The sequence below is a fragment of the Plecotus auritus genome (genome assembly GCF_963455305.1).
Source record: "Plecotus auritus genome assembly, chromosome: 1".
Taxonomy (NCBI): domain Eukaryota; kingdom Metazoa; phylum Chordata; class Mammalia; order Chiroptera; family Vespertilionidae; genus Plecotus; species Plecotus auritus.
The window spans coordinates 30,485,276-30,500,970 of NC_137770.1; the positions used below are offsets into that span (position 1 = coordinate 30,485,276).

General features: G+C 40.8%; 1 protein-coding gene across 3 annotated transcripts in view; it reads right to left on the minus strand.

Annotated features, from left to right (window-relative positions):
* EXD2 (exonuclease 3'-5' domain containing 2) overlaps positions 1–15,695 on the minus strand; it is an 80,575-nt gene that overhangs the window by 23,689 nt on the left and 41,191 nt on the right. For all 3 annotated transcript variants that reach the window (XM_080683303.1, XM_080683301.1, XM_080683302.1), the window contains exon 3: positions 1,516–1,772. In XM_080683303.1, the coding sequence (XP_080539429.1) occupies positions 1,516–1,772 (257 nt within the window). The remainder of the gene's footprint in view (positions 1–1,515; positions 1,773–15,695) is intronic.

Sequence of the window (15,695 nt, forward strand, 5' to 3'; positions counted from 1 at the left end):
TATTTCAATATAGTACTTGAAACAATTGATACTTATTTATGAGTTTTATTTACATAAGCCAAACTACAGAGCTAAAATAACATTTCATCCTATATAATAAAGAGCAAATATGCTAATTAGACTGAACAACCGAATGACCGTCCGGATGACCTTCTGGACGAAGCCGGGGCTGCAAGGCCCAGCTGGAGCTGTGAGGGGCTGTGAGGGGCTGCGAGGGACTGGGAGGGGCTGCGAGGGCTGGCCCAGGCTGCAAGGGCCGGCCGAGGCAGCTGGGGCTACGAGGGCTGAGCCCCTTGCATGAATTTCATGCATCGGGCCTCTAGTTTTCTAACAAAATATTATGATCAGCATAGATTTTAATCAGGCCTTCTCTTAGTTGATTAAATCCTCCAAACGCTGTTTTTAAATCTATTTTTATTGATTTTAGAGAGGAAGAAAGAGGGAAAGATAGAAATATCAATGATGAGAGAGAATCACTGATAGGCTGCCTCCTGCATGCTCCCCACTGGGGATCAAGCCTGCAACCGGAATTGAATCCTTGTGCACTTGACTGGAATCAAACCTGGGACCCTTCAGTCCCCAGGCCGATGCTCTATCCACTAAGCCAAATCAGCTAGGGCCTCCAAACTTTAATGTCAGTGTCATTAAGGCAGGGAGAGAGGCTGTTTCAATCCATATTATTAAAAGGAGGACCTGTATATACATACATGAAAAGTTGATTGCAACTCAATTTCCGTAGAAATAGACTTCTTAGGGAAAGGGAAATCTCTCTTCTTCCAAGTAAAGGATTAGAGCTACCATCATTTTGGCCTAAAGCAGGTTTTCCAAACTCGTGCTTCAGGATGACTCCCAGTTACAATGGGAGAGGTGGGGACTCTGGCAAATTGAATAGAGCTTGTTCATCAAAAGTGGACAGGGTGCCCAGTCAATTGTTGCCACATAGAACTACTGACCTAGTATATTCAAATCATCTAATTTTTTTCAAGAGAAATCAGAAATACACATCTTCTGCATTTAAACTAAAATTTCCTAAAAATACCATATGGGAAAAAAAAATAATCTGCAGCCCTCATTTATCCAGTGGGGCCATTAGTTTACAACTTATAGAGACATCTTACTAATGTTTCATTTTAAAAAATCAATTCTAAGAAAAATAAAAAATAAAAATAAATAAAAAGATCAATTCCAGATAACTAAATTTTTCTCAGAAAAATTTGGTGCAATGCCTTGCATACTGATACTGTAGTAGTAAGAGAGTAGCACTGGCTGCCGAGGCTAGCTGGGGCTACGAGGGCTGAGCCCCTTGCATGAATTTCGTGCATCGGGCCTATTTGTAAGGAAATATTGCAAAAAAAATTTGCAATATTTCCTTACAAATTCAATATGCATCTCAGAAGCCTCTAGGCTTGTGACGAATTTTAGATGCTTCATTATTGATTCTTATTCATCTATAAATTTGCTAAAATATTTGCCCCACAGCTATAAGAATCCTAGCAGCATTCACACAAACCATACCTCTGCCTCATGGCTAAGTATCGGAGGTCCAGGCACCCCTTAACAAAGAGGCCATAATCCTGCAGAAGCTTGCTGGCGTCTTCTGAACATCCTACTCCAACTTTTAAAATAGTGCCATCTGCCAAAATGTTCAATAATGTTTTTGGTATTGTTTTTCCTCCACAGATCAGCTTGGGCAAGCGAACCAAGACACAGAAGCCACTTGGAGAGGCCATTTGAAGAAGCGACAGAGGACTGGCTTTCCCTTCCAAGTTCACCTGCAACAGAGGAAAAAACAGGGCCACAGTTCATACCCTAGCACAGTACCAGTACAACATGAAACTGTGGCAAACGTCTAAGAGGTACACCCTTAACTTCCCAAAGGGAGCAGTTGACCAGATTTTGGTTCAAATCTAAGAATCAGCTTATGCTAATAAATGCAATGAACTTTGTAAAGCAGCAACTTAAACAAAGGTTACTGAAGGCCCAAACTCCAGAGCCTGAAATACGAGCCGTCCATAAATAGTGACCAGCTGACACAGAGGCGCCCTGGGACACACACTGGCAGAATCATGTGAAACATACTGATTTTAAAAGGCTAATGGGGAAAAAAAGGCTAAGGAGCAGAGTGCCAGATGATAAACATAACTCTTTTTATTATCCGGACTCTCTTACGTACATGCTAGTGACTTAGACTCATTTACCTTATCATCACTGCTTCAAGATTCAATGTTTAAAAAGAGGTAGGAAATACAATGCTAGTACAAATAAGTGGTATCTGTCATTATAATAAACTAGAGGCCCCAGTGCATGAAATTCGTGCACGGGGGGAGGGGTGTCCCTCAGCCCAGCCTGCACCCTCTCCAATCTGGGACCCCTCGAGGGATGTCTGACTGCCCGTTTAGGCCCTATCACAATCCAGGACTGCTGGCTCCCAACTGCTCGCCTGCCTGCCTGCCTTCCTGATTGCCCCTAACTGCTTCTGCCTGCCAGCCTGATCACCCCCTAACCACTCCCCTGCCAGCCTGATTGATGCCTGACTGCCCTTTCCTGCAGGCCTGGTCACCCCTAACTGCCCTCCCCTGCAGGCCTGGTCACCCCTAACTGCCCTCCCCTGCAGGCCTGGTCCCCCACAACTGCTCTCCCTTGCAGGCCTGGGTCCTCCTCAACTGCCTTCCCTGCAGGCCTGGTTGCCCCCAACTTCCCTCCTCTGCTGGCCTGGTCACCCCTAACTGCCCTCCCTTGCAGGCCTGGTCATTCCCAACTGCCCTTCCCTGATGGCCTGATCCCTCCCAACTGCCCTCCCCTGCTGGCCATCTTGTGGTGGCCATCCTGTGTCCACATGGGGGCAGCCATCTTTGACCACATGGGGGCAGCCATCTTGTGTGTTGGAATGATGGTCAATTTGCATATTACTTTTATTAGATAGGATCCTGGTAGCACAGAATGCTTTCTCAACATTTTATGGTTACAAATATTGGTCATAAAAGAAAAAACATATACTGGCATAAGCTAGGATCCTTATACCTTAAGAGATGAAAATAACTATATATTAACTGATCTAGTTTTAATCTTTTTTGTTTTGCTTTGTTTTTTAATTTTATTTTTCAATTACAGTTTACAGTCAATATTATTCTGTATTGCTTGCAGGTGTGTAGTTGTTTTAAGATTTTTTTATTTGTTTTTAGAAAGAGGGGAAGGAAGAGGGGGAGAGAGAGGGAGGGAGGGAGGGAGGGAGGGGGGGGAGAGAGAGAGAGAGAGAGAGAGAGAGAGAGAGAGAGAAACATTGATGTGAGAGTGAAACATCAATTGGCTGCCTCCTGCAAGCCCCTTACCAGGGATCAAGCCCGCAACCTGTGCGTGTGCCCTGACCAGGAATTGAACCAGCAATCTTTTGGTGCATAGAACAATGCCCAAACAACTAAGCCATACTAGCCAGGGCTCAGGTGTATAGTTTTAATCTTTTTGAGGTAATAGATAAGTTGGAGAAAATGCTTAAAGCTAAGGAAGCTATTCCCAGAAATATTTACATACAAAATTTAAATTAATTAAAGGTTCCTTAGTATCCAATAAATTCCAATCCTCATTTTCCAAGAGAGGAAATGTAAGGCCTAGGGCAGTGGTCAGCAAACTGCAGCTCGTGAGCCACATGAGGCTCGTGAGCCGCGGTTTGCCACTTTGTTGACTAATGAGTTTGCCGACCACTGGCCTAGGGTAAAGCAGTTTGCTTAATCATGGAAAGAGAATGGCAAAGTCAGGACTAGAACCTAAACTTCCCTATCTCTAGAACAGTAGTTCTCAACCAGCATTGATTTTGCACCTACACACCCCAGCCAAGACTTTTGGCAATATCTGGAGAAATTGTTGTTTGTCACAACTTGGGAGAGAGTGCACTGGTATCCACTAGTTAGAGGCCAGAATGCTGCTAAACACCCTACAATGTACAGGATAGCCCCTCACAATAAAGAATCATCTCCCCAAAATGTTACCAGTGGAGAACCCTACTCTAAGCAATGCTACTCTCTTACTACTACAGTATCAGTATGCAAGGCACTGCACCAGGCGCCACTGTGGATATAAAGTTAATAAGAGATGGAACCTGCCTTAAGGATTACAACCTTTCAGGTAGAGTACTATACAGCTCACACCCTTAGAAACTGCATGGTAAATAACCAAAGTGTTGCAAGTAATCAAGGGAAGGATATGTCATTGTTGAGATGACCAGTATCACAAAGAAGCAATCAGGATCACAAAGAATTGCTGTTAAAAACAAAATTCATTAGGGCCTTAAGCCCTCAACTTGAACTTCAATGCTAAGTAAAACCATGGCTTAACTCATAAAAGCCTTAGGATTTCCCTGCTTAGGCACCAATTTATCAATGAGGGATATTTCCGTATCCTCAAATGAAAGCATGCCAGATTGATCTTTAATGTGCCTATTTCTTGGGGCTCAGACAAGATAAAAAAGACTACAAGAAATTGACTATTGAGTTCTGTTCCATAATAATTCATCTGGATGTGGCCAAATTGCCTTTTTTTTTTTTCATAAAATATATTTTATTGATTTTTTACAGAGAGGAAGGAAGAGTGATAGATAGTCAGAAACATCAATGAGAGAGAAACATCGACCAGCTGCCTCCTGCACACCTCCCACTGGGGATGTGCCCGCAACCAAGTTACATGCCCTTGACCGGAATCGAACCTGGGACCTTTCAGTCCGCAGGCTGACGCTCTATCCACTGAGCCAAACCGGTTTTGGCGCAAATTGCCTTTTTATTGAGTAAGTCCTTTCCTCTGTAATACCAGCTCTTTCTATGAAAAGGCTATAAATCTCTTCTAATATTTAGCCTGCTAATTTGACACAATACTCACTGCAAATTCCTAAAGCTGCATCTCTGCACATCTTTTTCGTCAGGTTCCCCTTTCTAAAATACATCTACCTAATAAAAGAGTAACATGCTAATTGACCGTACCTTCGCGACGCCCACCAGCCAATCAGGAGTATGCAAATTAACCCCACAAAGATGGCGAGTTAGTTTGCATACACAGGCGCTGAGCAGGCGGGATGTTTGCATCGTCGCCATGGCAACGACGCAGGTGTTCCGCACCACCCCAGCCACTCAGGGCCTCTGGGCAGCATGGGAAGGCAGAAAGGCGGTTCAGTGCTGGAGTGGAAAGGCTGCTCCAGCCAGAGTGAAGGCGGTGCCGGGGGGCGGGGCGGGGGTGGAAGGAAGGCCCATTCTTGCACGAATCTTTATTTGTGCATCGGACCACTAGTTAAGTAAATAAGTATATAGGTGGACAGATAGACAAGTTCTTGTCTTTTTAATACTGTTTCTGGATTGTACTTAAGATCCAATATATTACAATTAAGGTTTTCCTACTGGAAATCCAAATGTTTATGATTCCAATAGGTATGCAATTTATACTAAGTGCATAATTGGAAAAATAATGCCTCTAGCAGAGTCAATATGGCTTAAGTAACAAAAGATCTAGTTTTTATTTCTTATATGTTTACCCCTTTTGCTTTCTAACATCTTCTTGTCTCAATATCACTTATTATTCATGAAAAACAATGAAACCCTTAATGGGAAAAGACATGACATATTTTAATTTTATTAGCATTATTTAATTCGGTGGTCTCTGATTTTTTTTTTTTTAATTGGTCAACTCATAAAAAATATTTGAGCCTGGCCAGTTTGGCTCAGTGGTTGAGCATCGACCTCACAGTTCAATTCCTGGTCAGGGCACCTGCTCAGATTGCAGGCTCAGTCCGCAGTAGGGGGTGTGTAGGAGGCAACCAGCTGGTTTGGCTCAGTGGATAGAGTGTTGGCCTGCAGGTTGAAGGTTCCCAGGTTCAAATCTGGTCAAGGGCACATGCCCAGGTTCTGTGCTTGATCCCCAGTAAGGGGTGTGTAAGAGGCAGCCAATCAATGATTCTCATCATTGATTCTATCTCTTTCCCTCTCCCTACCTCTCTGAAATCAATAAAAATATATATTAAAATTTTTTTAAATATTTGAGCCCTGGCCGGTGGTTAGAGTGTCAGCCCGAGCACTGAAGGATTCGATTCCCCATCAAAGATACCTGGGTTTCAGGTTCGATTCCCAGCCCTAGTTGGTCAGGGTGTGTGCAGGAGGCAACCAATCGATGTCTTTCCCTCCCTTCCTTCCTTCCTTCCTTCTCTGTCTTTCTCTATCTCTCCTTCTCTCTCTCTCCTTCTCTCTCTTCCCCTCCCCCACCCCCTCCCTTCCACTCTCTCTGAAAATCAATACAAAAAAATCCTCAGGTAAGGCTTTAAAAAAAAGTTTGGGACATACACAACATATATGCATAGGTATTTATAATTACATACATGTAGTAATATACTAATGTGTTACATTATTACATATACACAAAAGTAACAATTTTAAATGAATGATGGCATCAATCATTACAGAAAAAATTTCTAACACTTTTTTCCATATTTCAGTAACTCAGAGAATACTGGTTTAGAATCCTCTTTCCTGAGGGCCAGTGGATAATCCATTTTAGCTTCAGGATTCTTTTTCTTTTCTTTTTTAAAATAAAGCACTGCATATTTATTGCCAAAAACATACAATTATACAAAAATAAAAAACATATCCAAACTCCACAACCCAGAAATAACCACTGTTAACATTCTGATATTTTTTCCAGACTTTTTTCTTTACATCTAAAAATATTTGTAGTTTTAACATATTTGTGATTATATGCTATGGAATATTGTTTTAATTTTTGTATTTTATTGTCTCTATTATGTTTTTATATATTGTGATACATCAAAATGATATGACTTGTATGTAATTTAGAAAGCATGAATAATATAACGAACACCTGTGGAATTATTCTAACCTTTATGCAAAAATTCTTAAAAGTCCAGAGCTGATAAATTTATAGAAAAGCCAGTGATTTTTTTTTTTAATGTATTTTATTGATATTTTACAGAGAGGAAGGGAGAGGGATAGAGAGTTAGAAACATCGATGAGAGAGAAACATCGATCAGTTGCCTCCTGCACACCTCCTACTGGGATGTGCCCGCAACCAAGGTACGTGCCCTTAACCGGAATCGAACCTGGGACCTTTCAGTCCGCAGGCTGACGCTCTATCCACTGAGCCAAACCGGTTTTGGCAAAGCCAGTGATTCTTTAAGTGGCCCCACGATGGCAGCAGAGAGTAATGAAGGATCTGATACCATGTTCTGGGCTTGAACAGGTTACCTAATGAGCACTCCTAACCTGTGGGTGGCATTCATATACCAGTTAAAGTTAAACCATGACTTTGAGACAGGAATGAGATTGTTCTGTTCAAGTGATCGAATGAAGGCCCAATGAGGCTGGAAAGTAATGAGGAGGATGGGAAGCGAGTAGGAGAAAATTTCAGATGTTGAGAGAGGCCAGAGCATATAAATCCTTAAGGATGTGTAAGTAATTAAGACATCTTAGTTTTATTTGAAGCTATAGAAAGGTTTTAAGCAGAGGGCTGACATGATCTGATTTGCATTTTTAAAATATCACTTTGGTTACTGTATGGAGAAGGGATTGTAAAGACACAAAAGTCCAAGCAGGGTGGGCCAGTCAGGAGGTAACTGCAAAGATCCAGATGAGAGATTCTTGAGGCTTAGACTAGGGAGGAATTAGAGGAAAATACAGAGCAGATGGATGCATAATCTATTTTAGAGATAACACTGGTAATATCTCCTAAATGGGAAGGGAAGTGTAATAGTTAGAAAAACAGTGAACCTCAGGCAAGTCCGAAGCTTGGGCCTACAGAAGGATGCTCTTGGGAAAATGACCTGCACTTCAATCAATATTTATTACACCAATTATTTGTACCTGTAAATAAGCAAGGAAGTCTGTAGCTAGAGATTCCAGAAAAAAAATCAGGCATGAGGGGTGTGGGTGTGGGCTAGAGCAGGTCAATGGGGAAAAAGGAGGAACATCTGTAATACTTTCAATAGTAATAGAGATAAATTTTTTAAAAATCAGGCATGAGTCAGGGACCAGAAACATATTTAACATCTCCATGCCCACATCCCCAGGAGAAAGGCAAAACAGTGCTTCTAAAACATGGCAGCATCCTCATTTTGTACAGGTGATTTAGCCATAATTTATACATCATCATAGTTAACTCAGAGGGATCTGGAAACCCATACCTCTATCTGGTAGCATGCTCTGTTATTTCCTGGTTTCTATAACCATTTCTTTGAATATCAGTATATTTGTCCATTAAAGAAACATAATATACTATAACTGCCTGTTTGTGTCTTGACTTTCAATTATATCACTTCTGTTGAACAACCCTTAAGGGGAGGCTATATCCCTGATTTTAATCCTAAAGGTGGAGAAGACTAGGGATAATACAGGTTTGGGAAGAAAAATAAAAAATTCTGTTAGGAACATGTTAAATTTGAGATGACTATTAGACATTAAAGGGATGATGTGAAGTAGACAGCTGGCTATAAAAGGTTGGAGTTCTACTTTTCAGCGTTATCAGCCTATTATATTTAAAACTATACAATTAGATGAGATCACAAAAAAATTAAAAATAGAACTACCAGATAACCCAGCAATTCCACTTCTGTGTATTTATCCAAAGAAAATAAAAACACAAATTCAAAGAGATATTTGTATCACTATGTTCATTGCAGCATTATTTACAACAGCCAAGATATCAAAGCAAGTAGTCTTGCTTATGATGAGTGCTTGGTAGATGAATATTTAAAGATGTGATATATGGCCCTGGCTGGGTGGCTCAGTTGATTGGAGTGTCATCCCATACACCAAAAAGATTTCGGGTTCAATTCCTGCACATCCATAGTTAGCAGGTTCCATCTCTGGTCGGGGCGAATATGGGAGACAACCAATGTCTGTCTCTGTCTTTCTCTGTCTATCTCTCTCTCAATAGAAACATATCCTTGGGTGAGGATTAAAAAAGAAATAAGCCTGGCCAGCGTGGCTCAGAATTTGAGCATCAACCTATGAAGCGGTCAGGGATGCGGGCTTGATCCCCAGTGTGGGGCATGCAGAGGTCAGCTGGTCAATGATTCTCTCTCATCATTGATGTTTCTATATCTCCCTCCCTCTCCCTTCCTCTCTGAAGTCAATAAAAATATTTTTTTAAATAAAAATAAACAAACCCAGCCCTAGCTGGTTTGGCTCAGTGGATAGAGTGTCGGCCTGTAGACTCAAGGATCCCAGGTTCGATTCCGGTCAAGGGCTCATGCCTCAGTTGTGGGCTTGATCCCCAGTAGGGGGCAGACAAGAGACAGCCGATCGATGTTAATGCATTGATGTTTCTATCTCCCTCTCCCTTCCTCTCTAAAATAAATAAAAACATATTTAAATAAATAAATAAATATGTGATATGTGTGTGTGTCACACACACACACACACACACACACACAATGGAATGTATTCAGTAATAAAAAAAGAATGAAATCTTGCCATTTGTGACAACATGGATGGACCTAGAGGATATTATGCCAAGTGAAATAAAGTCAGTCAGAGAAAGACAAATACTATGTGATTTCACTTCATGTGGAATTTAAACAAAAAATAAACAAAACAAAAACAGACTCGCAGATTCAGTGAACAAATTGATAGTTGCCTGAGGCAAGAGGGGTGGGAGGATGAATGAAAAAGGTGAAGGAAAATAAGGGCAAAAAATTCCAGTTATAAATTAAATAAGCTACAGAGATGGAATGTACAGCACAGAGAATATAGACGTAATACCATAACTTTGCATGATGATATTGTAAGGTATGTAAGTACTGGAGCACTGTTGTACACATAAAACTAATATAATATTGTATGCCAACTACACTTTAATTTAAAGAAATTAAATGACCAGTTCTCCTAAACATTAGATGACATCACTTAGAAAAATAATGTAGATTAGAGGACTAAATTAGTGGTCCATGGACTCAACTGCTGACACACAGACATGTTTCATTTTTTTTTTGTCTCCACATGTTTAAAAACTTGTGCCAGAAGTTAAAATTAGTAGAGTTTACATTTTAAAAAAAAATCTATATTCCAAGTTTCTCTTTAAAGAACTGAATGATCTGGCAACACTTGGCTTGAACTATATAGCAGCTTCACCATGTCTTCTCAACACTGAAGCCAACTGTCATCTTCCATTTATCATTATATTTGTATACCACTGTTTTTCTAATACAAAGAGGTGTTTCTCAGGGTCCATGTCTCTCTCAAAACTAGGAAAATGAAAGATAGACCATAGAGGCCTTGTGTTTAAAGATTTTAAAAAAGGGAGGAAACCTATTTCTTTGAAATTTAAGAATATTCCTATGCATTCGAAATATAATCACTCTACATAATTCATTTGCATGTCCTATCTGGAGCTTGTAGGCATCTGAGTTTGCTATCCCTGGGGTAGAGAGAAGAGACCAAGCCTGAGCCATCTCAGTCTTTAGATGTCAGGTAGAAGAGGGATAAGAAAAGGAAAATGAGGAAAGAACGGTAAGATAGGAAACAGGGGAGTGTGAAGGTATGAAAGCTAAGAAGAGACTGTCTTGCGTAGGAATTGTGCAGATGTTTTTGAGAACTAGAATAATATGAGTCCAAATAAGTGTCCACTATGGTAGATCAGAAAACAAGAAAGACACCAACTTGACCAGTTTCAGTGGAGTAGCATGATAGGATGTCATTAAAGTAGGGTGAAGAATAAATTAGGGTACAGCAAATTATGCCCAAGAGACTAGAAGAAAAGAAATAACAGAGAAAGAGTAGAAATCAATGAAATAGAACATACACAATAAAGAAGATCAACAAAGCCAGAAGGTGGTTCTTTGAAAAGACTAATAAAATAGATAAACTCATGGAAAGAGTAATCAAGAAAAAAAGAGAGAAGCACAAATAAGCAAGAATGTCAAAAATGAAAAAGAAGCCATCCCTACATATCCATCAGACAGGGGGAAAAAAACTGTTGGGAGGATATTATAAACAAGTTTATGCCTGCAATTTAAAATTTTGATAAGATAGATTTAGATGAAAAATATAATTTATCAAAACAGACATGAATAAATAAAAAATATGATAGCCTGAAACTATTTTAAAAAGTGTATCCATAATCCAAAAACTTCCCTTAAAAGAAAACTCCAGATGGCTTCAGTAGTAGATTCTAATCAAACATTTAAGGAAAAGAAAATGATAATCTTAAATAAACTCTTCCAAAGAACATAAAAATAAGGAACAGCCATAACTCATATGAGGCCAGCATAACTTTTTAAAAAATCCTCATCCAAGGCTGTATTTATTGATTTTAGAGAGAGAAGAAGGGGGGGGGGGGGGTGAGAGGAACATCGTTGTGAGAGAGAAACATCAATTAGTTGCCTCCTGATAGGGCCCTGACTGGGGATCGAACCCACAACCTAGATATGTGCCCTGACCAGGAATGGAACCCGCAACCTTTTGGTGTATGGGACGACAGACACTCTAAGACATGCTTTGAGAGAGGAAGCGAGGGCGGGGGGGGGGAGAGAGACATTGATCTGAAGGAGAAATATCAATTGGTTGCCTTCTGTACATGCCTGGACCGGGCCCTGCTGGGTAGCTAAGTTGGTTAGATTATTATGCCGATACACCAAGGTTGCAGGTTTGATCTCCCCGGAGAGGGCACATACAAGACAAGAATCAACCAATGAATGCATAAATAAGCGTAACAACAAATCAATGTTTCTAAAAAACAAAAAACACCAAAAACTGTTGGAAACAATGAGTATACTCATACACTACTGAGGATGAATTAGTTCAAATTAACGTATAAACAATTTGGCATTATCTATAAAAACTGTATATATACAAACTCTATGACCCAGGACTCCATTCACAGATAAACATGCCCAATAATACAGAATGCAGCATTCTTTGTAAGAGTCCCAAACGGTAAACAACCTGAATGTTCATTAATGTTAGGATGGATGAATAAATAATGATAAATTTATACAATGGACTATTATATATATGGCAATGAGTCACAGTCACACACAACATTGGTAAATCTCACAAACGAAAAGTTGAACAAAAGATATCAGACACAAAAGAATACATACTTGATTATTTCAGTTATGTTAAATTTAAAAAGAAGGCAAAATTAAATTACAGTGCATGCTTGAGTAGTAAAAGTATAAAGAAAAACAAGAAAGTAAATACTATGAAACCAGGGTAACCTTAGAGGGAAGGGAGGGAATAATGATTATAAGAGGTCACAAGGGGAGGTTCTGGGGTACTAGCAATTTTGTTTCTTGACCTAGTTTCTAGATACACAAATGCTCTCTTTAGATAAATCATTTCACTGTTTATTTATTTTTATATTTTAATATTTTATTGATTTTTTTACAGAGAGGAAGGGAGAGGGATAGAGAGAGACATCGATGAGAGAGAAACATCGATCAGCTGCCCCCTGCGCACCTCCTACTGGGGATGTGCCTGCAACCAAGGTACATGCCCTTGACCGGAATCGAACCTGGGACTTTTCAGTCCGCAGGCTGACGCTCTATCCACTGAGCCAAACCAGTCAGGGCTTCACTGTTTATTTTTGTTTCAGGCACTTTTCTTGATGCTTTATTTCACAATAAAAAAGGTTTAAAGAAAAAAGACTCAGGGAGCAAGTTAAACAGCAGATTAGACAAAGCTAAAGAAAAAAGAAGGGAAATGTGAAAAAGACCCAAAGAAATTGTGTAGAATAAATCCAGAGATTAAGATACATTAAATGTAAAAGTGATTACCAGACATGCAGGTTAGCATAAAAAGTTGAGAATGTAGCCTGGCCAGTGTGGTTCAGTGGTTGAGCATCAACCCTTGAACTAAGAAGTCACTGGTTCGATTCCCAGTCAGGGCACATGTCTAGCCCACCAATGGTGTTTCTCTCTAATCTCATTAATGTTTCTATCTTTCTATCCCTCTCCCTTCCTCTCTCTCTAGAAATCAATAAAACATTTTTTTAAAATGTTGAGAATGTAGCTGATGAAGTTCCAGCAAGAAAGAGGAAGGGGGGAGAAACCAAGATGGCGGCATAGGTAAGCACCTAAACTGCTGCCTCGCACAACAATTTCAAAACTACAACTAAAAGACAGAACGGACACCATCCAGAACCACAGGAAAGCTGGCTGAGTGAAAATTCTACAACTAGAAGGAAAGATAAAAGCTCACAGAGAATTGGAGGTACGGCAAAGGGTCTTTGTGTGCGCAGAGAGGAAGGGCGGCTGAGAGCCTGGCTGACTTTCTCTGGCGGAAGGGGGAAGGAAGCCCCCGACCGCACTGAACCCCAGTTCTGACTGCACTGAACCCCAGTTCCAGGCGAGCGTGGTCCCCCCAACTGCCTTCCCCTGCAGGCCTGGTCCCCCCCGCAACTGCTCTCCCCTACAGACCTGGGTCCCCCCCCAACTGCCCTTCTGTACAGGCCTGGTCGCCCCCAACTTTCCTCCTCTGCTGGCCTGGTCACTCCTAACTGCCCTCCCCTGCAGGCTTGATTGCCCCCAACTGCCCTCCCTTGCAGGCCTGGTCCCTCCTAACTGCTCTCCCCTGCTGGCCATCTTGTGGTGGCCATCTTGTGTCCACATGGGGGCAGCCATCTTGTGTGTTGGAGTGATGGTCAATCTGCATATTACTCTTTTATTAGATAGGATAGAGGCCTGGTGCACGGGTGGGGGCCGGCTGGTTTGCCCTGAAGGGTGTCCCGGATCAGGGTGGGGGTTCCCTTGGGGTGTGGGGTGGCCTGGGCGAGGGGTCTGTGGTGGTTTGCAGGCTGGCCACGCCCCCCGGCAACCCAAGCAGAGGCCCTGGTATCTGGGATTTATCTTCTATAATTGAAACTTTGTAGCCTTGAGTGGAGGCCTGGGCCCACCAGGTTGTGCGAAAAGCTTGGCTTCCTCCATTGCCGGGGAAACCCAAGCCTCCTGCCCGCTCTGTGGCTGCAGCCATCTTGGTTGGGTTGATTTGAATACCTGTTCCTGATTGGCTGGTGGGCGTGGCTTGTGGGTATAGTGGAGTGATGGTTAATTTGCATATTACTCTTTTATTAGATAGGATGAAACCTCAAAAAATGAACTTCTGAAGTATGACCTTAAAGAAAATGACCCTAAAAAAAAAAGGTCTGAGGTATAAAGACAAACTAGGCCCTGGCTGAGTCAGAGCATTGTCGTGATACACCAAGGTTGTGGGTTTGATTCCCGGTAAAGGCACATACAAGAATTAACCAATGAATGCCTAAATAAGTGGAACAACAAATCGATGTTTCTGTTTCTCTCTCTCTCTATCTCTCTCTCTCAAAATCAATAATTTTTTTTAAAAAGACAAACTAAAAAAAGGTAAATTCTTTGGTAAATCTAAACAACTACTGACTGTAAAACAAAAGCAAAAACAGTAACTAAACAAATACGAAAGTAAATGAAAGAGAAAGGGAAATAGAAATGGAAGAAAGGTGAACAAGGATGGATAACTTTTTCTGTGGCAGCAATTGGAGAAATGCAATCACTCCTCAAGGGAGAGGTGGCATCAAGCATGAAATTAATACATATCAAAAGCCCAAATGAGCCCTAACCGGTTTGGCTCAGTGGATAGAGCGTCGGCCTGCAGACTGAAGGGTCCCAGGTTCGATTCCGGTCAGGGGCATGTACCTTGGTTGCGGGCACATCCCCAGTAGGGGGTGTGCAGGAGGCAGCTGATCGATGTTTCTAACTCTCTATCCCTCTCCCTTCCTCTCTGTAAAAATCAATAAAATATATTAAAAAAAAAAAAAAGCCCAAATTAAGTGGGTTTGGATTATTTGCCCCTTTAACTTTTCCATGCCTCTGCTATAATTAAATCCTATTAAGTCAATTGCTGTTAGTAACTATTCACTTGTTGCTGTGCTTATACTTCCTTTAGTTAGAATAATCAAGGAATTTGGCAAATGTGAATTTTCCTAATCTACTAAAGCTCACTGTTTACTAATGTTTTCTTCTAGTGTTGTTGGTGTAAATATTTCTAAAAGGATATCATTTCTTATATAAAATATACTAAAAGTGCCTAATTCTGTCTTTCTTTTCTTATTTATTCATTTTTTAGAGAGAGAGGAAACGAGAGAGAAACATCAATTTGTTGTTCCACTTATTTATGCGTTCATTGGTTGATTCTTGTATGTGCCCTGACCAGGGAATCGAACTCACAACCTTGGTGTATCGGAATAATGCTCTTACCAACCAAGCTATCCAGCCAGGGCCTCCAATTCTTTCTTGGTGGCCCAAGGTCATTTGTATAAATTACTACTATTGATGATACAAAGAAATACTCTCAGTAGCTAAGGTGTAGGGCCTGTGTGACTACTAAACTTTCCCCACACTGTCAGGTGTTCTCTTCTTGGTCATCATTGTATTGACATCTAGTAGTCACTCCTACCAACCTTGATCTGATTTTGTGGCAACTATTCTGCTTAAAGCTTCTTTTGATTACATTTTCTGGTTCCTGGCTGTATTCTAGATATCCAGAAAACAAATATCAGAGATTCTTGGTAAGGTATAACACTGAATTAGTAAGATGATACTTCTGAGTTATTTATATTTTTGTAATATCTTCTGTTTCAAGATTAAAGTTCACTCTGTGAATCAGAATGACAGAAGAGTAGATATGCCATATTATTATCATCACAACCATGCAACAACTTCCCCAAAGTTAATAGCCATT